The sequence below is a fragment of the Helianthus annuus genome, chromosome 8 (genome assembly GCF_002127325.2).
Source record: "Helianthus annuus cultivar XRQ/B chromosome 8, HanXRQr2.0-SUNRISE, whole genome shotgun sequence".
Taxonomy (NCBI): domain Eukaryota; kingdom Viridiplantae; phylum Streptophyta; class Magnoliopsida; order Asterales; family Asteraceae; genus Helianthus; species Helianthus annuus.
In genome coordinates, this window is record NC_035440.2 from 106,132,216 (window position 1) to 106,159,189 (window position 26,974).

The 26,974-nt window shown below is 36.2% G+C and overlaps 1 protein-coding gene across 1 annotated transcript in view; it reads right to left on the bottom strand.

Moving 5' to 3' along the window:
• Positions 1-1,768: 1,768 nt before the first annotated feature.
• Positions 1,769-26,974, bottom strand: part of LOC110870457 — a 37,469-nt gene continuing 12,263 nt past the window's right edge. The window contains exons 3-6 of the mRNA XM_035975849.1: positions 20,654-20,719; positions 6,322-7,299; positions 5,128-6,027; positions 1,769-2,850 (exon numbers count right to left, since the gene is read on the bottom strand). Of these exons, the coding sequence (XP_035831742.1) occupies positions 1,855-2,850; positions 5,128-6,027; positions 6,322-7,299; positions 20,654-20,719 (2,940 nt within the window). The 3' untranslated portion in view covers positions 1,769-1,854. The remainder of the gene's footprint in view (positions 2,851-5,127; positions 6,028-6,321; positions 7,300-20,653; positions 20,720-26,974) is intronic.

Consider the following 26,974-nt stretch of genomic DNA (forward strand, 5'->3'; position numbering starts at 1 on the left):
GGTTTGGAGGTTTGGGGTTGTATTCGGCTGTAGAGGCTTCATCCTACGCTTTTGTGGCCTCGAGGGCCCAATCGTGGGTGCTACAGGACCACATCTTAAGAGACAGTGGCATATGCGGTATGGATTCTGATTATGTTTGTGCTTTGGCTTGTCTTCGTGATACGATTCCAAGCTTTGATTTCAGCGGTTTCACTAATAAGGACACCGCCCCCTAAAGCCCAACATGCATTGGCGAGTGCTCTTTTTAGTAAAATTGTCCACGAAATTGAAGTGCAGTTTGACTTGACCGTTAGACAAAAAGCCGTTTTTGAGTGTCTCCAAGCACCACATGCACAAGATTTTCTTCTTGCTATACCTATAGATGGGTTAGGCCAGCATATGTCGCCGGTGGAGTACCGTACTATCCTTAAGTATCGCCTCATGATTCCTTTATTCCCAGTTGACGAGGTATGCCCAGTTTGTCATAAGGCGTGTTTGTATTCTTTTGGTGAGCATGCAGTTCATTGTAGAGAGCTCCCGGGGTTCAAATACCGACATGATTTGGTTAGGGATGTCCTTTTTGACATATTCAGGTGCGCTGGTATTTCTGCTAAGAAAGAGGCACCCGTTAATTTCTTAACAGACCCGTTGGAAGGGAGATCTACCCTTCGACCAGCCGACATTCTTGTCTTTGGATGGGTAAGAGGAAAACACGCCTGTGTGGATCTAACAGGGGTTTCCCCGCTCGTGGGCTTAGGGAGTAGTGCTTTCACAGTGGGTCAGGCTGCTTCGGGTAAAGTGATCAAGCATGAGAAAGCTTGCCTTGACAACCAGCACGTGTTTATCCCATTTGCTTTTGATACTTTTGGTTTTCTTGCGCCAGAGGCTGTGGACCTACTTAGTCGAGTTCAAAGGGTCATGCATAGTAATGTTATGACCCCGAGATCTATGGACGTAGTTTTTAAAAGGCTTAGTTTCGCTATTCAAAAAGAGGTAGCGGCGCAGCTTGTTGCCCGTTTACAAACTATCTCGATGTAAATTATTAGAACTAAAACCCTCGAATTAAAAACAAACCTCTAGACGGAAACTAATAGTTCCGGCGATAGAGGCGGCCGTGGCTGAGGCTTCGCCATAAAATTGATCGGCCACCGGAACCCTGGAATTAACGCAGTCGCTATCAGTTTTGATGAAAAACACACCAATAAAAAGCGAATATCAGATTTATTCCGGTCGAAGCTTTAATGCCCATGATGAACATCATTGATGATGTCCGTTATATCTCCGAAAGAACTCAATCGCCCTGGAGAAGAATGAGTGATTACATGTACTAGTAAAGGTCGCAATATGGAATTTCTTCGGCGTCTTATGGGTATCAGGGGCAAAGATGGAAGAAAAGGGAAGATATAACGGAAAATTACATTGTGCCTCTTCACCTCGCCTCTTAAAATTTATGGGAAATTACTCTTGTATCCATCTAATTTGCTTAATAATGTATTATAAACTTTCTTCAAATTAATTTTTTATTAATTCTAATGACGTTTTATAGAAACATAATAAAATACTAGTAAGAGAAAGTTTCTTCAAATTATAGAAACACAATAGTTTTCAAAAACAATATTTGACTTGTTTAGGATTTAGGGTTTAGGGTTAAAAGATCCTAATTAGGGTTCGACGAGCCGGTTCCAACGCCGGTGAAATGAGTCCAATCGGAGTTCGTTTGAGACGGTTCCCCGCTGTTCCCCACTTTTTTAGTGTTTCCCAATGAACCTTCCCCTAGTTAACAAAACTGTAACAAATGAAAGCCAATAATAGAAACAATAACAAAAACCAAAAGGGATCTTACAAGATTTTAAGGAAAAAAATAATGGAAACTTGTTAACGATTAATAAATTTGTCAAGGAGCATAAGTAAGGAACAGTAAAAAAATAAAATTAAAAAAATCTGGTTCTCTTGTCGCACGCGAAGTTCCAACACTTGGTCAAGTTTGGCTACAATATAGTCCATATCTGGGCGGTGTGTTGGCTCCTCTTGAAGGCAAGAATATGCTACTTGTGAATATTCAGGGAAGGATTCTCCAGACATTTGATTCCATAAATCAGGAAGGATTATATCATACAGCATTTTGTTTTCATAATGATATTTGGCCGACAGAGTTAGAAACCTATTAGCCTCATTATCAATAGTAATACACGCATTCCCCCCGCACAACATTTGGAATAAAACGGCTCCGAATGAGTAGATGTCCGACTTGTAGGTCACACCTCCTATCTTTTCAATTGCAGGGTCCATACACCCCATTGCATCTGTAGGTTCACAAGGATGGACCTCGTCCTTGAAAGATTGTTTGATGGAATTTTCGAAACCGGATAACTTGGCTTCCCAGTTATCGTCTAATAAGATTGTGTCGCTATTGATGTTACAATGTATGATAGCATAATCACGTCCCTCGTCATAATGAAGGTAACTTAGCGCACGAGCCACACCTATACATATCTTCAATCTTAGCCTCCAAGTGAGGTTCGGGCTGTTTAGATACTGCTTGAGACTTCCATTGGACTCATACGTGGTTACGATGATCTTCTCATCTTTCTCATAACAAAACCCAATAATAGAGACTAGATTTGTATGCTTGAGATCAGAAAGCACTGAAATTTCTGTAAAAAACTCGAGCTCTCCTTCCCCATGCTTACAATCAAACCTCCGTGCAGCAATCTCCATCAACGTTCCGGACCGCAAGAGACGTCCTTTATATACGCTACCAAATCCACTGTGTCTGATGAAGTTATCATGATCAAAGTTGTTGGTGGCCTTAAGTACGTCTTCAAGTGGGATTTGTAAGGGAGCAACCTTTGTGATTGTTGATGGCAGGTTCTGTTTATCAAGTAGAAAGGAGTGTAAAATCAATGGGTTACACATGAGTGAGAAGCTAAAAAGATCTAATAAAATGTATGAGCCCCCACACATACAAAAATATATACGATCTAGCAGCCTCTTCCATGACTTTCTATTCCTTTTAACCAAGTATGCATAATTAACTCAAAAAGAAAAAAAGGAATTGTATACACGTATTGAGTCATCCCTATTTATTTTTCGTTTAAGCTTCGTCACTGTCTATATACTATTTTTATTTGGTTTTTGATTATTTTTATAAATATTCAATGACGAGATAAAATTCAAGTATTTTAGAATGAATATATCAATAATTATCAAGATGTACAATCCAATTGGCAGCAATAGTTGTTTTCACCTATTGGATGAAATGGGCGGTGGAGATAATAGTGTCAGAAAGCTGTCTGGCACTCCCTATTAACCCAATAAAATTATAATTTTATCCCACTTTAAAATTACAATTTTGCCATCAGTGTAAAATTAATTTTTTTGCCCCAACTTAAAAATAAAATTACGTTTTGCTCCCATCTAAAATTTTCAATTTTGGCCTGGGTTTAAAATTTACGACTTCGCCCCGTTTAAATTTACAGTTTTGCCATTAATATTTTCCCCCTTATAATTATGATTTTGCCATCGGTTCAAAGTTATGTTTCTACCCCGACTTGAAAATAAATTTATGCTTTTGCTCCCAGCAAAAAATTTCAATTTTACCATCGGTTCAAAATTACGATTTTGCCCCGTTTAAATTTAGAGTTTTCCCATTAGTTTTTTCCTTTCATAGCCACGATACGATTTTGCCCTCAAATTAAATTTACATTTTCTCCATCGTTTTTGTTTGTTTCCCTGGTTAAATTACAATTTTCCCCCAGTGTAAAATTACAGTCATGCCGGCAGCTGCCTGACACTCCCCTATTGGTCTATTTAATTTACGATTTTATCCCTGAATAAAAATTATGATTTCGCCCTCAGTTCAAAATTACGTTTTCCCATCGTTTTAGTTTTTTTTCGCAAAAGTAGAAATCTTTTTTTTAATTGGTTCACTCGATTTAATTTTTTTCCGTGTCAATGAGCTGCCTAACACTCGCTCATTAGTACTGAAAAATTGTAGTTTTGTTCTGAGCCGGAAAAAACGGTCTTATCGTCGTTTTAGTTTTTTTACTGACAAAATTATAGTAGTGTTTTTTCAATTGATTGAGAATTATTCGGCCATCACCCCGCAACGCGGGCGGGGCATCACCTAGTTAAAACACAAAAAGTAAAACAATGCTCCGAGAATAATTACTGTTTTCAATATATATATATATATATATATATATATAGACACACATATAGTAGGGTTCATGCGAGAACCACTCGAACCAATATGAACACAATAAAATAAACCCACCCAACCACAACCCAGAACCTAACTCCCACCCCCCAAAACCTAAAAATACCTAAACCACCCTCAGCCACAAAAACCTAAAAAAACCTAACCCCCTCCCCCCCCCCCCACCTACAAAAACCTACCCCCCCCCCCCACCCAAGCTAAATGCTAGAAACTAAACTTTAAAGCTAAACACCACAAAAAATGCTAAAAAGATTTTTTTGTTAAATCGCGACTTTAACAACAAAAAAATTAAAAAAAGTTAATATAAAAAAACTGCGATTTTTAACGAAAATTTAAAAAAAAAATTGTGTTTTTAAGTTGTTTTGGTTGTGTTCACATTGATTCTCATGGTTCTTGCAATAAATGGTGGTTCCTAACGGATCCTTACCCTATATATATGTGTGTGTGAGCACGCACACGTCGTTAAAACAATAAAGGTATATTAAATTACAATTGGTAACCTTTTTTTTTTTTATGAAAACGAGTTCAAGATATGGTTTATATTAATGCACTTAGGCCGGAGGATATGGAGGGCATCACCCCTGCCACCTCACCACCAATAGCGCCCCCAAGGCGCCACCACCCATACCAAGCAATTTAACAGGGGGCACCATGGGTCTCTCGCCATTGTGTTAACAGAAGAAAATGGGGGTGCAGGTGGGGCCCACCTCTTTTCAACCAATGAAATCTTTTTTTTATTTTGTTTAATAGGGGGGATTTATCCCACACCCTGCAAGTTAAAGGAAGGGGCCTTAGAGCCCCCTGTCTGACGTGGACAAGACGTGACGTGACGCTGACGTGCCGTGATAAAGCCCTGAGGAGCTTTATCCCACACCCTCCAGCCTTAAAGAAATCTGCTTTCATGTAATTGTATAACTTTGATAACTTACTTGAAATGCCAATGCTTTCTTAAGTTGCTTTAAAACTTCTTTTGTTGACGGTCGTTCTTCTCTTTCGTGTTGTAAGCACTGGTAAGCAATCTTTTGGAATGTAGTTAGGGACTTTGGCTCGATGTGATCCCTTATTTGTTCAAACACCAACTCATCTTGCTTCCCTTTTTCAAATATGTTTTTAATGAAATCAGGTAGGTAGTGACCTTCATGCTTGTGGAATATTAACGTTGATCTCCCACACAATATCTCAAATAAAACAACACCAAATGAATAAATATCTGATTCTATAGTTAGGAATCCTGATTCTTTGTAAAGTGGGTCCAAGTATCCTCTTGTGCCACACGCATGATCAAAGATAAAGTCTGTTTCCTGATTTATTGGACTTATTAAGGAAAGCCCAAAATCAGCAATTTTTGCTTTCCAGTCATCGTTTAGTAGAATGTTTGCAGTTTTGATGTCTCTATGTATCACCTTTGCTTGTTTTCCAACTCCTCCATGAAAGAAATGCAATGCTCTTGCAACATCAATGCATATATTAAGTCGTTGGATCCATGTAAGAGAAACATCATTCAAGTACCTATCAAGACTTTTTTTGGGTGCATACTCATAAACAATGATTTTTTCATCCTTTTCATCACAATAGCCTATAAGACCGATGACATTCTCATGCTTATATTCAAACAAAATTTGGAGCTCAGTTAAGAATTCTTTTTCCCCTTGACCAAACTTTGTATCCAGTCGCTTTGCAACAATGGTCTTAAATCTATCACCATCTTGAAGGTATCCTTTAAATACTTTTCCAAATCCTCCTCCGCCAATTAAATTGTCCTTATGGAAGTTTTGTGTTGCTTGAATGATATCTTCAAGTGAAATTCTTTGGTTATCCTTGTTGATTTTCTGTCAAACATTAAACATCATGACTTTTATAATATATTTTTTTTTTGGCACTTCCATGTCAACAATTCATCAAAGTCATAAATTTATCCCTACAATGTTTAAGAACAAGATATTTTGATTGTTGAGGACTAGACGTCAGAAAGTGGAATGAATTTCATCTAATTATGTAGACCTAATAATTTGTGCCATATATGGAAATCCAACATTTTACATAAATTGTTTTTAGTATTATAGTGAATCATCACTTTAATTACTTCTAGAGAAAAATAATATGAAGCACGAAAAATGACTTACCTGAAAGAACAATGCTTTCTCGAGTTCCTTAACAACGATTTCCATTGTTGGACGTTGGTCTTGAGTTTCTGCCACACACTCATGTGCAATTTTAATAAATGTGTGCAAAGATTCTTTAGTGGGTCCTATATCTAAAACAAAGTTGTTTTCATTGGTTTCTTCCTTTATTATAGGATCTATCATGTCCTCAAGTGTTCCTGTGTAGAAGCTTCGTCTTGCCACAAACGCCAACCCTTCGTCACTTTCCTTCAGGTATATTGGGTCGAAGGCTAACCTCCCACATAGAAGTTCAAGCAGAACTACTCCAAAGCTATAAACATCTGATTCTCTTTTTAACTTTCCAGTCTTTTTATATTGTGGGTCTACATAGGAGTGTCTGCCAACCCAATTGATATAGAGAGCTTTGTCTTCTTGATTTGGAGGCAGGAATATAGACCACCAAAAGTTAAAAATCTTTGCCCCCATGTTGTCATCCAACCCAATGTTGTAGCAATTTATATCACGGTTTATAATCATATTTTTGTTTTCCATCTCAGAGTGGATGTACTTTAACCCTTGTGCAACATCAATGCAAATTTTTAAACGTTTTTCCCATGTTAAAACACGCAAGTACTTTGGATTTTCAAAATATAGACCAAGGAGTCCATTATAAAAATTGCCAATGATAAGGATCATCTCAGAAGCTTCAAGACAAAATCCAAGTAGAGTACCTATGTTGGGATGCTTAACACTGCTAAGAATCTCAATCTCTATAAGAAACTCTTTTTTTCCATATAGGCGATGTCCACCATAAGGATAGCGTTTTATAATTACAAAGTTGTGTTTCTCGGATGAATGATTTTCTTTATCATAATAGTCGAGTTGTGCTTTGTAAAAAGTACAACCATCCCTATTTGCAATCATATATGTGTCTGAAAAACTATCAGTTGCTGACTGAATATAAATGAAAGGAATCTTCAAGTGTTCCAAGTTCTTCCCCTGCAAAATTAATTTGGGACAAGGTTTAATAGCTAAGCTAGAAAAATGACAAGGAAATTCCATGGTTAGAAATTAAAGATGCCTATTAGTCAATATGACAACTTGTTATTTTCTAATGTTCATGAGATTTCAATTCAAGTTAATCTCCATCTGATTACAACATGATGTGGACAGAGGTAAACACACGACACTCTGAATTTCATTACGTCCATAATTCATATATGTTATGTTGTTACATCAATACAGCCTCAACTAAAGTCACTCTAATTTCATTTCGATTATGTTGTTATAACAATACAACCTCAAGTAAATTCACTCTAATTTCATTTTATCCCAGACCAACTAAAGCCACTTTGAATTTCATTACATCCTAGACCCCTGCTTCTCCTTCCCCTCTTTTCATATGCCCTTCTTTTCCATTCATACATCAAGGTTAGCCTTACCAAGGGTCAACCCAAAATATTTGCCAAGACCACAATCCATTTATACACAAAGTTATTATTAGTTAGATCAAATTATAATAAAGATAGTTTTCTGGGCTAAATCCTCTATGTTAACTTGATCAAATTAAACGTCCACTAATTATAACATGCAAATAGTAGTAATAAATTTGCTAAGTGTTGCTAGTAATATGTATTACGTCAGTGAAGTAAAAATAGTTGTTAGACCAACTAATTAAGTTAATTGTAGAATAGAAAGGATGACTATATATGTTAAATCTTTTTTTAACAATGTGGTTGAGGTGATACTACACAACGATGGATTATGGTGTTGAGGTTAGTATCAAGAGGGGGAATAGTGACAGTGGTTTGTGTGTACGTGCCATTAGTGGGACTGGGAGATTAGGAGAGAAGAGAGACTTTTGGGACTGTCTAGACATAGTGGCGGGGGTCGTACCTAGGGAGGAAAGAATTTGTACATGAGGTGATTTTAATGGCCACATCGGTAAGGATAGTGATGGATTTCAGATGGTGCATGGGGGGTTTTGGCTTTGGTGATTGGAACGACCCGGGTAAGGACCTTCTAGACTTCATGATGGCACACGACCTGGGTATCATAAATTCGTTCTTTAAGAATAGAGAATCACGTTTAACTAATTTTAGTAGTAGAGGACATAACACACAGAGCGATTACCTTTGGATAAGGCGAGGAGACTAAAGATGATGGAGGGACTGCAAGGTTATACCAGGGGAGGGGAGGCGATAGTGACTCAATACCACTTACCAGTGGTACATATAGGCATGAGAGAACAATTGACTAGCAAGGAGGGAAAATACGACTTTGGATCCGATGGGGAAATCTAAAGGGTGACAAGATTGCAATGTTTAAAGATAAGGTCATATCGACGACATCGACTCGACGAGATGGGGACACAAACAGAACATGGGAGGCTATGGAAACCACCACTATTAATGTGGTGAATGAGACTCTCAGCAGGTAAGAAAATTGGGCATTAGAAGTCCTGGTGGTTGAATGAAGATGTACAAACCAAAATAAGGGATAAGCAAGGGAGTTTTAGGGATCTTTCGAGATCCACAGACGAGGAAAAGTGAGTGAGATTAAGGGAGAGTTACAAAAAGGCCAAGACAGAGGCGAAGAAAGCAGTGATAGAGGCAAAGAACACAACCTATAAGCGGATGTATGACCGCCTGGAAACAAAGGAGAGGGAGCATGAAATGTTTAGGAATGCAAAAGCAAAGGAGCATAGGAGGCAGGATTTTGGGGTAGTGAAGTTTATAAAGGGAGATGATGGACGATATTTAGTCAAGGAACACGACATTAAGGGGAGATGGTGAACTTACTTCTACAATCTTTTCTACAACGGGATGTCTCACTAACAAGGATGCAACAACCATATTACTCAAAGCCAATAATGGAATAATTGCTACTGTCGACGTGTCACACCAGCAGAGGTGTATACAACACTTAGGAAGATGGGAAAGGCTACGGAAGTTGGTATGGACAACATACCAATTGAGGTGTGGAAGTGTTTGGGAGAGGAAGGAGTTTAATGGCTAACTAATTTGTTTTATCTTATTCTCAAATCTGGAAGAATGTTAGATCAGTGTAGGTGTAGTGTTGTAGTGCTTCTATATAAGCACAAATGAGATTCTCAATGTTGTGGGAATTACGTAAAGATAAAGTTGCTAGGCCATACTATTAAATTAGAGGTTAATTAAGACTAGACTTAGAAAGGAAGCTTGGGTTATGGTCAACCAATTTGGTTTCATGCCGGGGTGATCAACTATGAAAGTGATACGCATTATAAGGAGATTGATGGGAAAGTATATGAAGAAGAAGAGGGATCTACATATATTTTTAATTGACCTTGAAAAAGCTTACGATAGTGTGCCACATAGATTGATTTGGGATAGTTTAGACGATAGAGGGATTCCTAGGAAGTATATAGACATAATTAAGGATATGTATCTTAGGACTGAAACTAGCATACATGCACCGGTAGGGGATACTGATTTCTTCCCTGTAGAGATATGCCTCCACCAAAGGTCTCCTTTTAGCCTGTTTCTTTTTATGATTGTCCTGGATGAGTTGTCAAAGTTGATTTAAGAGACACTTCCGTGGTGCCTACTTTTTTGGATGATATTGTGTTAGTTACGGAGTGTAACCAAAGTCTGAACGCAAGGTTAGAGGAGTGGCGGGTAACTTTAGAAGGCAAAGGTTAAAAGATTAGTCGTTCTAGTCTGAGTATCTAACTGTGATTTCAGTGGTGCAAGCATAGACGAGGACACTTAGGTTACCATTGAGGGACAAGTGGTTTCCCAGAAAACTAAGTTTAAGTACTTAGGATCGTTTCTTCAAAGGGATGGGGAGACAGATAGTGATGTAGCCCACCGTGTTCAGGTTAGATGGTCTAAGTGGAGAGCAGCCAAAGGGGTATTGTGTAACAAAAGTGTTGAACCTACAAAAGAACAGATGATTGCAAAACCCAAAATATATTATCCTTATCAAGAAATAAACAAGTTATGATGTTTATCTCCTCCCAAAGATAGTGAATCTTGAACACTAATAGAGCATCTGTTTGAAGTTATCAAAGATCTGTTGAAGACATGAAAGCATTGATGGAGAAGACCAAAAGTATGGTCAAAGGCCAAAGCCCTGTTAAAGACAAAGCATTGATATAGAAGGCCAAACATTTGTTTATGCCTGAATAGATGTTTGGTACAATTCAATAGAGGTTTAAAGAACAATTGTTTCCAATATAGCAATGTATCTTTAAACAAATGTTAGATATCTTAGAATAGTTGTTAAATTCCATCAGATGTTTCTAACATTTGTGAAATCTTTTCTGTAAGGAATGTTAGATGTTGATATCAAGGTGATGTCAACCTTGATTTCCAAAAGATGTTAGTACCTATATAAATAGACTTCACTGTTAGAGATCTAGTTATCACAACACATTACATCCTTTTGTACGAACCGGGAGTTGTGTGATCAGGCTAAGGGGGAGTGTATAATCATATCTATAGTTTGTAATCGCTTTGATTATTATTAGAAAACAGTATGATATCTTTCCAAGTTTGTGTGTTCATTTAAATTCCGTTGCAATTCATCTACCATTTCCATTATACTTCATTTAATTTATCAAACACTTCATTTATTCACACACAAAAGCACATAAGCCAAAACTCAGATCAAGAATATGATTGATGCAAGGTATAAAGATAGCTAAGCAGAGATAAAGGCCATCATAGATCACCTTCTTCAATCAACAGGCACTGCTCAAAAACCCAGGTATCCTGAAGATGATGCCAAAGGGGGAGAATGTAGAAGGCATGGGAAAACTACCTCCTCAAAGCAAGAAAGCATAGAAAAGCCTTGATCTGTTTTCAACAAAAAAGGCAAAGGAGGATTCCTTAGAAAAAGAAAAGAGGAAAGATATAAGAGAAGCAAAAGATGCTTCAGCAGTATAGGAAATGCTTGAAAAACAAAGGGTTCTACAAAACTTGGTTTCTTTAACAGAGGATCCTGTAAGAAGACAGCCTACAAGACAAGTGAAAAGCACAGTTATTTCAGTTTCTCAAACCTCTCCTACAATAACCATTGTTCCATATATCCAAACCACTGCCACTATCCAAACCACTGCTCCCTAAACCACCGCTCCTTCAATCCAAACATCTGTTTGCATTATAAATATACAAACAGATGTTACATCTACAATATCACTTACAACCATCTTAGAACCAGTCGAGCCTATTTCCCAAAAGGCTCCTGTTGTGTTCTCATCAAAAGAAAACTACCTACACACACCCTGTCACCACCACCTAAAGCATTTACACCATACACAAGGGGGAAAAATCAAAATTAATCATCCAAGATAATGATGAAGAAACCTTACAAGCATCTCCTATCAGAACCACATCATTATTTCAACAAACTACCACAACCACAACCACATCAACATCCATTCCCATATCACGTCCATTATCAATACCATCAACTACCACTACCCTAATCACATCTACACACCCACTTAAACCACTGTATCACAAGAAATATAGTCTGTCTACTCTACAACAGATTCAAGCCAACTCACATTCCCATCTTTCCAAAACTTTCCAAAGCCCACAAATTTCAAAGAATATTTGGAGCTATAGTTAAAGCAGGCTGAGAAAATAACTGCAAAGAGAAGCAAAGGAAATGATGACAAATAGGCAAAACTAATCTTGTTTGAAGAACTCCAAAAGGTGAATGCTCTTGGAGATTATGCAAAAGATATCTGGAATAATCTCTCTCATGCTCCAACCATTGATCCTGATATTATAAGGACATTGAGAGAAGATTATTTGAACCATATCATGAAAAACAAGCCATACAAAGCAACCAAAGCTCAATTCTCAGGATGGTCAATTGAAACCTTACTAGATGAAATATTAAGGATAGAAAAGTTAAAACTCAATCCATAGATCTAGCATACACCTCCAAACTAGAAAGCATTCAAAAGGCCTAATGACAAAAAGGCCCTACAGTTGAAGAGGATGTTGGATGAAATGGTGACAGCTAATTTTGGGACACTTAGATCAATGGCCAAATAGGACGAGTCGACAATCACTGAGAACTACAAAAAGCTTGAAATCCTAAGAGAAAAAGGTCCCTCAATCCCAAGAAAACCAGTTCATGATCAAGTTGATTTCCCTATCAAAACTTTGGTTGATCTGTCTAAACTTCCTTCTACAAAGAACATCACAACAACTGTAAGAAGCTACCTAAAATGCAAAAAGAGATGTTAGAACAAGACATGAAGATGTATCGAGATTATTATAGAAAAGAAGGCATGAGAATTTGAATTGATCTATGGTCATCCAGATATAAATATTGAAGATCTTATTGGAAAAATCTTGGGAAGACCTCCTTCACCAAACTCATCACAAATAACTTTTGGCCCAGGATATCCATCTGGCTTCAAAATTCTAATATGGGAAGTCTGACAAGACATGCCATGAATTGACTTTGATCAGGGCTAACGGAGAAGTTAAAAAGATTTCCATGAATAGTGCCCATGGCCTTAAAAATGAAGATCTACAAGACCTACTGGGTCTTGAACTTGAAAGGGACCCAAAAGATAACTTCTCCTTGAAATTTGAATTATAATTCAAAGGACAGATTAGAGAGAAGTAGGAATAAAAGTTGATCAAATAAAGATGAGTTTTGTCATCATCTGTTTTAGAGGAGATTGTTGGACCTACAAAAGAACAGACGATTGCAAAAGCCAAAATATGCTATCCTGATTAAGAAATAAATAAGTTATGATGTTCATCTACTCCCAAATATAGTGAATCTTGAACACTAACAGAGCATCTATTTGAAGTTATCAAAGATCTGTTGAAGACATGAAAGCATTGTTAGAGAAGACCAGAAGTCTGTTCAAAGGCCAAAACCCTGTTAAAGACAAAGCGCTGATATAGAAGGCCAAGCATTTGTTTAGGTCTGGACAAATGTTTGGTACAAGTAAACAGAGGTTTAAAGAACAATTGTTTCCAATATAACAGTGTATGTTTAAATAGATGTTAGATATCTTAGAACAATTGTCAAATTCCATCAAGATGTTTCTAACATCTGTGGAATCTTTTCTGTTAGGAATGTTAGATGTCGCTATCAGGGTGATGTCATCCCTGATTGCCAACGGAAGTCATTACCCGTATAAATAGATTTCACTGCTAGAGATCCAGTTATCACAACACATTACATCCTTTTGTACGAACAAAAGTTTTGTGATTAGGTTGAGGGGAGTGTATAATCATATCTATAATTTGTAATCCTTTTCCTTATTAATAGAAAAAAGTATGATATCTTTCCAAGTTTGTGTGTTCTTTTAAATTCCACTGCAATTCATCTATCATTTCCACTTATACTTCATTTAATTCATCAAACACTTCATTTATTCACACATAAAAGCACACAAGCTAAAAGTCAGATCCTAACAAAAAGCTTCCCAAGTAAATTAAAGAGGAAGTTTTATAGGGCGGCGGTTAGACCTGCTATGTTATATCAAACAGATTGCTGGTCATCAAGAAGACACATGAGTGTAAGCTAAAGGTAGCTAAGATGAGGTAGTTAAGATGGATGTGTGGGCACACCAGCTTGGGCAAAATGAGGTTTTTAGAAAAAGATTAGGGGTAGCTAGTAAATCGAATAAAATAAAGGAGGGAAGGTTGAGATGATTTGGACATGTTAGGAAGAGGCAGGTGACAGCCAAAGTCAGTACCGTGGAATCTCTCAATATTAAGGGGAAGAGGAGTAGGGGCCGACTGAAATTAACTATGGAGGAGCGGATTAGGCAGGATTTGCTAGACTTTCACCTTTCAGAGGACATGGTCGAAGACAGGGGCGGACCCACATTGGTGCCACCGGGGTCCTCGGACCCCAATCTTTTTAAAAAAAATAGTAGATTCGGTATATTAAATTGTATATGGACCCCATAAATACAATTAGGTGGACACCATAGAAATGAAAAGAATGCTGGTGTAGTGGTAAATTTCCCTCTTTTCCACCAAGAGGTCATGGGTTCAATCCTTAATAAGTGCATTTTTCTTATTTTTTTAAAAAATCTAGTTCAAACCTCACTTTAACTCGACCCGAACGAGGACCGACCCGAAAATGGACCCCATTGAAATAAAATTCTGGGTCCGCCACTGGTCGAAGATAGGAGTTCGTGGAGACCTAGGATTAAGGTTATAAACTTTTAGAAGGATGTTATGGTTTTGTATAGTCTATCGATTTAGGACTTTAGCTTTTTTAGTCTGTTTCAATGGCTTGTCAATATTATAGCTTGCATGTGTATCTTTTGATGTGTTATCTGTTCCTATTATATGGGTTCACCATTTCTCGTGTTTGGTAGTTTAGTAAGAATATCTTTCATACTTTTTATACTTTTTAGGTGAATATATACTTTTTATACTTTTTAGGTGAATATATGTATACTCATGTTTTTATTTGACTATTTGGTTTGGATATGAATTTGGGATCGGGGTCTCAACTGAAGTAGTCTCTCTATCCCCTATAATAGAGCTAAGGTTTTGTCTACATCCCACCCTCTTCAGTCCCTACCAATAGCTTGGCTATAGATGAAATTATACTGGATATAATTAAATGATTGAGATGCAATTAAATAATAAGCAATAACAGATAAGTATATTGTTACCCTTGAAATTATGGAACCTATATATTTACATGATTCAAAAATTAAATGGAAAATTTAGATGATCTTATAAAGAATTAAGTGATAACGAATAGGAACAAGCCTGAAGGTAAGACAAGTTAATAAGAAAAAGACAACTTACACGTTGGTTTAATATACATTTCTTTTTCGTGCAAGCTGGTTGTCTGGAATGTGTAAAGAGAGATACCAAAGAGTTGAATTGAGCATTAGTGACTTCATTTTTTTTAACCCCGTTAAGCTTTAGATATTTTATGTTAGTAGTTACCTTTATGCATAAATTTATACACGGTTGGTCGAGGTGCATGAAGACAAAGATAGATGGTTATGGTTGGGCAAAGACTCTAGCGGATTTCACAGTACATTCTTTAGAACGGCTGATAGAAAAAATGTATGTGGATTCAAGACTGTTAGGTACACACTAGGTCGAGGTTCCACTAAAACCGAATTGTTTCAGACAAAGAGCGACGCAAAACAGAATACCCATGATGGAGGATTCACAAAGGAGAGTACAGGGTTTTTACACCATATGAGCCGTCAAGGTAGACTGCAGTTTAGGCCATAGGGTATGGGGCTTGGGTTGGAGTAAAACGTCCAAGACACCACCCCGGGTGGGCTTGGGTTGGGGCGTGGCCCCTTGGGGCTTGGCTTTCAAGCCGGGCGTGGGGCGGGGGAGCAAGTTGAGTTGGCGGATTGTCATTGGCCCATTAAAAGTAGCCGTTGGCTAGACGTTGGGCTACCGTTGGGGGCTACTTTAAAAAAAAAAAAAATCCTTTATAAATATTTACGACATTTAATATTTTTCTCACACAATATTAAACACATAAAACAAAATATTACCATGAGTTCTTCAAGTTATACTGAATAGTCATCATCATCTGACGATGGTGCGGAAATATTTCTACAAACGATCGCGGCGGTGGTGAAAGCTATCGTGGAAGACGAAGACGATGAGGAAGAGACTCAACAACCTAAACGGAGAAGGTACATCGCTCGTGAACGGCACACCGCTAACGATTTGTTGGTAAGCGATTACTTCTCAGCGGAACCTAAGTATGATAAAAAAAATGTTTAGGCGTCGTTTTCGTATGAGTAGAAACTTATTTTTAAGAATATCTAGAGATCTTGAGGAGAAATATGATTATTTCCAACAAAAACCCGATGTAACCGGGCAATTAGGATTTAGTACGTGGCAAAAGGTCACGGCCGCACTTAGGCAGTTAGCATACGGCAATAGTTCGGACATTATGGATGACTATTTAAAAATGTCTGCACGTGTAGCTAGAGAAACTCTTCACAACTTTTGTTCGTGTATTCTAGAACTTTATAAGAAAAAATATTTGAGAAAGCCCTCTTTCAGTGACATGCAACAAATATTGGAACATCACGCTGATTATCATGGGCTACCCGGGATGCTAGGTAGTTTAGATTGTATGAAATGGCCCTTGGAACTTTGTCCTACCCAATGGCAAGGCGCTCACACCAGTGGATTTCACGGGGTGCCAGCCATCATGCTTGAAGCGGTTGCGTCCCAAGATCTTTGGATATGGCATGCGTTCTTCGGTATACCAGGTTCACATAATGATATTACCATCATAAACCACTCGCCTCTTTTCAATGATCGGGTAAATGGTATAGGACCCAAAGGAACTTTCTTTGTAAACGGGATTGAGTACATGTACGGGTACTACCTCTTTTCAATGATCGGGCAATGCCTTGTCGACTATGGGACAAGGATCAGATTGGAAACGTGATGTACACATGTATCATTCTTCACAACATGATTTTGGAGGATGAAGATAGAGCGGTCGTTACCTACTATGATGACGATGACCCCCAACCAGGTAACGTAACAGACGAAGATAAAGCGGCAAATGAATTTTTAATAAAGTCAAGAGATATACATCAGAACTTTCGAGCTGATTTGGTGGAACATGTTTCAACGATTCCTGGGTTCGAAACCGACGAAGACGACGAAGAATGACTGTCTTTTATTTTGATAATTATTATGTATGTTTATGTATTATTTTTTTAAATATGTATGTTTATTTTTTATGTAATTATAAATATAAATATATATTAAAAATAATTGTTGATGTGGCATAGCCACCCGCCCAGCCACGCCCAACCCTAGCCCCAACCATACCCTTTGAAAACTTGGTTTTGCGTTGGGAATATTCAAGATATATGTGTCACCAAATACCCAATCCAAGCACCACCATACCCCATGGTCTTACATTAAAAATAAACTACTGTTCAACTTTATTGAGAACATACAAATTTTTAAAAGTAAACTACAGTTTACTTTTACGTAGTTACTAACTGCAGGTTACTTTTTTTTTCACTAATATATTATTTTAATACCCCTTTCATGTTTTTCTAATGTTTGGCTGTTTTATTTGTTTTTTATATTTGTTTATTAACTAACTAATTAATCAATATTAATAACAATAATAATAAATATTATGAACGACATAATAATCATTGTAATGAATTTATTTATTTCTGAAAATATTTTATTTTTAATAATATTTTTTTAAATACTATAAAATACTTTATAAATACTAGAACATAGTCCAGATTTGCAATAAAAACCCAAAAAACTCACCCAAAAACATTTCTATCTAATTAAAAATGCATCTAAATGATGTGTAAAACAACTCTTAATCACCCTAATTATTTCATGATCAACGGTCAACCAACAAACAACAAATTCAATCCATAACAAATCAAGATTTTGAAAATAAAGGTTTAAAAAAAGAAAACCCCAGAAACTTAGAAAATCTATAAAAACATACCTAGATCAAGAGCATAAAGTACTAGTTTTTTTATTTGATGTTATTATTATTAATATAAATGAAAAATAATAATAAATGGTAAATAATAATAATAATTAATAACTAAATTTTATTAATAATAAAACAATAAGAAATAGCTTATAAATAATAAATAAGAAATTATATTTTAGATATAATAAATAACATATATAATTATAAATAATAAATAAATAAGAGAGTTAATTACATGGTTCGTTGTGTGAAACCAAGCCGGACTCACGACATATTTTTCTATCTACGTTTCGTTTTGTGAAAAGTTATATATTATAAAAGATTTTATCTATGTCACAAAATACTTTTTATGTATGATTCGCAGGGGCGGACCTAAGTCCAACCCGAGGTGGGCGGGCATACCCCCGGGGAAAAAAAATTTAGTGCTAAGTTCCGTCGAAAATCCCGTCCGCACCCCTTGGAATTTTTCGACCGCACCCTTGAAATTTTTCGTCCGCACCCATTAGGTAAAAAGTGTTATCAATTTATATTTTAAATTTTTTAGTAAACTCTTATTTAAAAAAAAAATACTACCTAAATTATATAACTTTTAATACCTAACTAACTAAACCCCAATACCCATACCTTTACCCACTTATAATTCCTAACTAGCTAGCCCACTAAGTCTTAGCCCATTAATAAAATCCAACAATATTTCAAACTATAATAAAATAATTAAAGCCCAAAACCTTTAAAAATTCTCTCCCGCTCTCTCTCTCTCTCTTGCGTCCCTGCACAGCCAACGAATAACATCACCCAGCGACAACAGTCCAGCAGCCGGCGACCACCGTAATCAGCCACTATACCACCGTCATTTGACACCAAATCTAACCGGGATCCGAACACGGGTAAGTTTCTTTGTTATTTTGATGATTTTGGTTGATATTATAGGAGAAAAAAGGGTAATAAAGTTGTTAAATAGGTTTGAAATTTTGTGTGTTTTGACGTTGTTTATGGTTGTTTAGATGATTTTTAGGGTGATTATGTTGTTTATATATTTTTAGGGTGTGATTATGTTGTTTATATATTTTTAGGGTGATCACAACTTACGTTATGATTTCTAGGGCTTGAATAGTTGAAAATTAAAATTAAAATTGAAACATTATGTTATGGAGCGATGAACTTATGTTATACAGAGAAAGAATTGCTTAAGAAATTAGTTTTAGATGATGTTTTGGATAGATTTCAAAAAATGAAAACCCGTAGGGCGTCGACGTTTTAATTATGTTTGTAACAAGGTTTGACATGTTTTTTATGATTATATAAATTTAGTTTGATGTTCGTTTGTTTTACATGACCCGACCCGATACGAACCAATTTTTTTTTACTTATATACCTAGGGGCCTAAAATTTTTAAAAATGTTTCGCACCCCCATGGAAAAATTCATGGGTCCGCCACTGATGATTCGTTGTGTGAAACCGATCCGAACTCATGACTTATTTTTTATCTACGTTTCATTGTGTAAAAAGTTATGTATTCTAATAAAATTATCTACGCAACGACGTATTTTTTTATCTATGTTTCGTTGTGCGAAACCGAGCAGAATTCATAATGTAATTCTTTTGTCTACGTTTCGTTGTGTGAAAAGTAATATATTTTAAAAGATTTAATTTACATCACGACATATATTTTATATACCTTTCATTGTGTTAAACCAAGCCGAACTCAAATCGTATTTTTATCTACGTTTCGTTGTACGGAATCAAGCCAAACTTACCATTTCAAAATTTATTTAGTTAAATAATAAAAAAAGTGTAGTTAAATAATAAAAGAAAAAGAAAAACTCTGTTAAATTATAAGAGTTAATTACGTGAAAGTCCTTGTTATTTGTCAAAAGTAAGAGAAACTACATAAATAATAAAAAAATACTAAGTGATAAATAATTCAAAGAGTAAAAGAATAAAAGAACATAAGAAATTAGTTTATTAAAAGTTTTACTGATTTCGTGAAACTGCAATTTATATTTATAATAGTAAACAACAAAGAAATTTACTTTTGTTTATGCAAGAACCAATAAAATAGTGTAAACTTCAGTTTACGTGTTTGTAAACTGCAATTTACAGTTATCTCTGGAAAAACCATAAAAGCATGTAAAGGATTTAGGGTGAGAGGGACACTCCTCTCCTAGGGGAGTGACCTCTCTTACACACACCCAATCAGCACGCGTCACGTCAACTCCCCTCTTAAGTTCTCATTTTGCACTCAAACGTTGGCATCACTCCACTCACACAATTATTTTTTTATAAAAAAAGAAGAAAAAAATATGATTGGTGGAAAAAGAGTGGACCCACATTAACAACCAATCACTCCCTCTCTCTCTCTCATCTCTCTCAATCGGTGAGTACACACCGCTCCCCCACCCCGCTTCCCCTCCCCGAATTGATGGCGGCGGTGTTCCCGCTCGGGGACTTCACTCCCCGCTCCCCTCCCCGAGAAGTGCCCCGCTCACCCTTATATGCGTATGATTAAAATTATTGATATTATCAAAAATAAATTTATATACATTAAATAATATGAGTCTTAACATACAAATGAGTTTTAACATTAGCTAAAAAAAATTGTGTTGAGTCTCGCGATTTTAGTCTTATAATCTAAAAATATTGTGTATTTACACTTGTAGAGTAACTATGTAGAGTAAATATACGATTTTTTTTTTTACATTTTCAACTAAACATCATACTTAATAAGCATGGAAAAACAAGTCGAAAAACAAAAAAAAAATCCCTTCTTCACTTCTCATGTTAAAATCTATTTGTATGTTAAAATTTATTTGTATTTCATCTTTACACTATATAATACAAGCCATGGCATGCTTTTAAATTAATATGATAGAATGATAGAGGGTCTTACATTAATTTCATGTGTCGACTGAAGTTCCAATGGTTTCTCAGTATCTGGGCGTTGTACACTCTCCTCCTTTTAAGCAATAATACGAAGAAGAAAAATTAGTGCTAAAAACCATGAATGAATATCAAAACTAACTATTACTTATACGCGCAACTTCCTACATCCTCTTATATGTCTTTTTCGTATTTTATTATTGAGAAACTTAAAAGAATATGATTAATTACTGATAGGTTGTAGCATATCATGAATAAACTTCAACTTTTTCAGTAGAATTAGCTAGAGATGAGAATCGTATAGAGTAAATTAGCGCATTTAGAAACAAATTAAATTAAAATCATTTGCTTCCCAATCTTTGTAGTCTCCTATTTTTTCCTTCTATGCAAAAATTAAAAAAGTCATAACTTAGAAGAAAAATTTGCGATGGAATATATCTAAGATACCCTAGAGAAAATATTACCGATTTATGTGATTATATTAAAGATTCTCTTTAAGAACCATGTGATTATATTACCGATTTCTGTTACGATACAAGGTATGGAAATGGAGCCTATACCGGTTTTATTGTGCCATCTCAGCTCAACCTCATTAATAGTGTTCCCCTTTAACTTGGAGGGTATGGCGCTATTGATGAAAAATTTGTTAGGTGGCATGGGGATGACACCCCATACCCTATACCCTTAGTCATTATGCTATAAGCAGACCCCTTGGCTGCCTTTTACCGAACACGCATTGGTTATGGCCGGTATTAGTCAGAACTAGGTAGCCCTAGCAGCGTTAGGCTAGTATTAAGTTCGAGGGCAACAAATCAAAATATATTTATGAATTATTGGTGTATTTCACTCTTCTGTACAATACACAAGATGGAACACCTTTAAGCTAAACCCTAACGCCTAACATAAATGACATATAATCTAACATGTCACCTTAAGTTAGAGCATCGTTACTAATCATGCTTAGCTTGTTATAAGTATGGAAAACTCAATTTTAAGGTAAAACTTAAGAGTATTCACAATCCTTCCATCAAAGTGAAACTCCTGATCTTATCATAAATTTCATTGAAAGAGTGCAAATCTAATGAAATCAAAAGTGATCAAGCTTAGAAGTGACAATGGAACAGAGTTTAGAAATGCCAAACTAAGCTCATTTCTAACTAAGCAAGGCATAACTCATGATTTCTCTGCTCATAGAACTCCTTAACCAAATGAAGTTGTAGAAAGGAGAGATCGAACTTTGGTTGAGGCTACAAGAACACTCTTAGTTGTTGCAGGTCTTTCGACTTATTTTTGCGCTAAAGTTGTATCCATCGCATGTTTTACCCAAAATAGGTTCATTGTTAATAAACGATTTCAGAAAACGCCCAATGAGATCATAAACAAGCATAAACCATATGTGAAGAATATGCATGCTTTTGGCTCAAGATGCCATATCCTAAATAATCAAGATGATATATCCAAGTTTGATGGTAAGTCAGACGAAGGCATATTTCTTGGTTACTCTTTAACCTCTAAAGCCTTTAGAGAGAAAGCATCAAAGTTACCTTCTATGATAACTTCACTTCCGCACACAACAATTTTGAACTAGAATCCCAAATTACAGGAAGAATTCCTGAAGCCACCCCCAACCAAAGTGGAAAAGAAAACTAATAACATAGAAATAGAAGAATTAGTTAATGAGTTATTAGGAAATAAGGATATTCCGGTAAGTTCTAACAAACTAGGATCAGCAAGTTGCAATTAACATGAAAATTACTGAAAGCAATAATCACCACAGATGTATAATTTAGCCGATTCATGAGAAAGCAGATGAAGTGAAGAGTAGTTTAGACGGTGTTGAACACAAGACATCAAACAATGCAGAAAAAGTTTAGCAGACCACTAAAGGTGCTGAAACAGATCAGAAAACAAAAAATGGTGCAGATCCAGTTCAACAGACCTTAGAAGGTGCAAGAATAGATCAGCAGATCAATGTTAATGTAGAACCAACTCAGCAGACTTCACATGGTACCGCAACTCAGTAGCAATTAACAAAAGAAACATGTCCTGTTTAACAAAGCATATCTAGTGCAGATGTTAACACTGTAGCTGATGAAATCTCTACTCATCTGGAATTAACTGAAGCCAATTAGAGTTTAGATAAAGAGTCGGACACTCAGCTGACCAGGCCCTCAGACTTCAGCAGGAGAAGGAACTCAGACGTCTGATCCACAGAATCTGAAACTCATCTCTATTCCTAACACTTCTAACCCTTCTTCTTCTTCTTATTCTTATTCTTCTTCTAACTCCTCTCTTCTTCTTCTTCTTCTTCTTCTTCTTCTAATACAACACACCTGATCTTATAATTGGTGATCCAAACACAGGAATCCAAACCAGAAAGAGGAAAGCATCACCCAATGAATGTTTACACTATGGATTCCTAAGCCTTGGTGAACCCAAAAGGTCTCAAATACACTTAAAGATCCTCATTGGATAAATGATATGTAAGAAGAGCTTGCACAATTTGAAAAGCATAAATGTGGACTTTAGTTCCTAAACCAAATAAAAAATTGTTATAGGAACCAAATGGGTATTCAGAAACAAGTCCGATGAAATTGGTACACAGATAAAAGAAACAAAGCTAAACCTTTGCTCCAGTTGGAAGATTAGAGGTTGTAAGAATCTTCCTGAAGTATTTGTCCAGCAACAACCTTTATCTAAACGATAAACTTACTCAAGAAGTATTTGTCCAGCAACAACCTTGAAGACCCAAAATTTCCAAATAATGTGTACAAATTAGATAAAACACTTTATGGTCTAAAACAAGCCCCTAGAGCTTGGTATGAAACTTTATCTAAATTCTTAATCCCATCAGGATTCACCAAAGGTAAAATTGATACCACTCTATTTCTTAGAAAACATAAAGGTCATATCCTCATCGTTCAGATATATGTTGATGATATCATATTTGATTCTATAAAGTTTGATCTTTCAATGCAATTTGGTGAATTAATTAAGAAAAAGTTTGAAATGGGTATGATGGGAGAACACGCATTCTTCCTTAGACTTCAGGTCAAACAATCTTTTGAAGGTGTATTTCTATGCCAGTCAAAATATACAAAGAAATTTCTGGAGAAATACTCATTAAAAAACTGTTCAGCATCTAAAACACCAATGGCAATAGGCACCAAATTGGATTCTGATCCTGAAGGAAAATTAGTTGATGAGAGGCTGTACAGAGGAATGATTGACTCATTGTTATATCTAACAGCAAGTAGGACATACATTGCCTTTGCTCCATGTTTTCTTGCCAGATATCAAAGTAATCTTAAAGAATCACATATGAAGGATGTGAAGAGAATCTTCAAGTACCTGAAAGGAACTCTAAACCCTGGACTATGGTACCCAAAAGATTCCAACTTTGATCTTATTGCTTATGCTGACTCTGATCATGCAGGTTTCAAATTAGACAGAAAGAGCATTAGGTAATTGTCAACTCATAGGTGGAAAACTTATAAGTTGGGCATCTAAAAACTAGTCTTGTGTCTCAACATCAATAGCTGAAGTTGAATATGTCATAACTGCATTATGTTGTTCACAAGTTCTGTGGATTAGAACCCAACTTCAAGATTGTGAAGTCGACACAGGTACAATGTTATGTGACTTTGAAAGTGCTATAGCAATAACTGCAAGTCTGGTATTTCATTCTAAGACTATACACATAGATTTAAGGTACCATTTTATCAAAGATCACATAGAGAAAGGAAAAATTGAGATGTATTTTGTTCTTACAAAATATCAACTTGTTGACATCTTTACAAAAACATCAGAGGAAAGCTATTTCACATTTCTAGTAAGACTATTCGTAATGGTTAATGCCCGTTAAAGGTCATTTTTGCCACATCAGCATCATAACGCCTCATGTAAATGGTTAAGACCCCCTAATGCCCTTTTCATTCATTACTTTCCATGTGTTTCCTTCTCATTGAGCATTATTCTAGAAATGCTCTTCTCTCTCCATGCCTCTATAATGCCAATGGGGAATGGTGTGGGGGCGTTAGTAAACCTTCTCACGCCCCTATAATGCCTATTACACCGAGCCTAAGCCAACTTGGAATGTAGAATCTCAACTAATGAACTTAAGTTCATTCAATAATTAATATATTTAATGTTCTGGTCATTGAATATAGTCACATTTAATTTAATGAGTTCATATTCCTTCATACCCATGCACTTCATAATTCTATGTAAATCCCCTCTCCTTATTATTCACCTTTTATTTTTTTCTACTAGTATTAAGCCCTTGCGTTGCAACGGTTGTCATAAAACTGTGTTAATAGTAGCAATACTATACCATTGTCAGCGACCACCAACACCGGAAAAGCTCGTAAAAACAAAATAAATAAAAACGGGAGAAAAATAACGCCGAGCGAAAAGCAGACGTAAAATCTTTGAATCACGCACGCTCGTTGCTGAGAAATTAAACCGAAACGTAAAACATAGAAAAAAATATCCAAGACCATCCAGAACCCGCGTCTTTGACGAACTTGTCAAACGCAGAAAAATAGATGTGACGCAACGGGCCAGTCAAAGGGAAAAAAATATACGAAAAAATGTTGAACCCCACACGCACGTTGCGGTACGTTAACTCACAAAATTTAGAACGAAACGAAAAACTTAAGAAAGATGAAAAGTATGGTGGAACAAAATTGAAAATAAAAAAGAGTTGGGATTAAATTGTAAAAGATGAAAAACTTTGGGTTAATAGTAAAAAACAAAGGGTCTAAATTGCAAATTGAACTTATTTATTAATTTTATATAAAGATAAGGATAAAAATAAATGATATCTATATATTGGTTATTAATTAAAATTAATATTAAAAGAAATTTATTAAGCAAATATAAATAAAATTTATGAGGTTGGAGGAGAGAATGCCATGTGGCATTATTTGAAGTCTTTTATTATATGTTAGATTTTAGTTTTTACGATAATCTATCACATTTTCACACTAACACGTTACAATGTGACGTATTGTTTTGTACACAACTTTATGGCAAAACATGATTTATGATATAATAAAATAATGTCAAAACACAAAGAGATAACCATTAGGATTATTTTATTATGTTTTAAACCCTAGACATGCCACTAAGGGTCCCAGAAAATCCCAGAACCGTCCATCCCATCTTTGAAAATCTCTCTAGCGACTGCAAACATTTAATGCAAAGAAACAAGAGTACCCCTCAAGGTGCCCTTGGAAGAAGTAAAACCAGGGAAATGACCATTTTGACCTTGCTTTTTCTTTCTACACATACGCAACCATGCACATCCTTACGACCATCCCTACACCTATTCTCTGACATTTGCACTTCTATCTCCTCAACCCTCACAAACCAAAAATTGTTCGAAGAATTCCTGCTCACCACAATCTTTAGTTACATACTTCTAATGAACCCCAATTCATCTGCTTCAAATGGATGATGGATTTTCTGTGCAACTCCAATGCCATCACCCACTACATTCTGCTACACACCTCGTGTAATAGAGTTTTAGGCGAACGCTCATATCGATGTCTTCTACGGGCCAAACTCCATCCACTCCAAGGTCCACAATGTGTCGATCTTCGTTATGGAACGAATTATCAGGGATGCATTTCAGTTTGAGGACAATTCCCAGATCTTGAGATGTAACACCTCGTAAAATCATGTCTAGTAATGCACTGACAAGTGTCCCTATTCCTAATTATGCCTAATGTTGGCTAGGAGGGACTAATTTTTCCAATTGTGGAAAGTATGAATGTGAGGGACTAAAAGTGTCAACATGCTGAAACTATGCCTCTGAGTGACCCTTTACGGTGTCCGTACTCTCAAATGAGCCATTTATTGGACGAAAGGGACCATTTGTGAATTTATATGGAAGTTTGATATATGGAGGACTAAAGGCGTCAACATGTTAATTTATACCTCTGAGTGACCCTTTAACGAACCGGGAGCTTGATGATGTTCGGTCATACTCTCGGATGTGCCAAACATTAGCCATGAGGGGCTAATTATGCTAATTATGATGATGCATATAAGTATGGAGGTTAAAGGACTAGACATGCCAAGTTACAAAAGTTAATTGGCTGGCCGAGACCCTTTACGGACCACAAAGGACCAGCCTTTACGGTTCGCAAAGCCTGCACAGATGCAGATTTTGGCTTGTTGCCCACACAAACCTGCCATACACCTCCAAATCAATACCATGGGTTGCACGGTTGTTTTAGACACGTATATGGACACTTGTATGCATCTCCTAACCCTCCATAACACCTGGTTTCATCTCAACAATCCTCCAAACCCTATAAGTAGG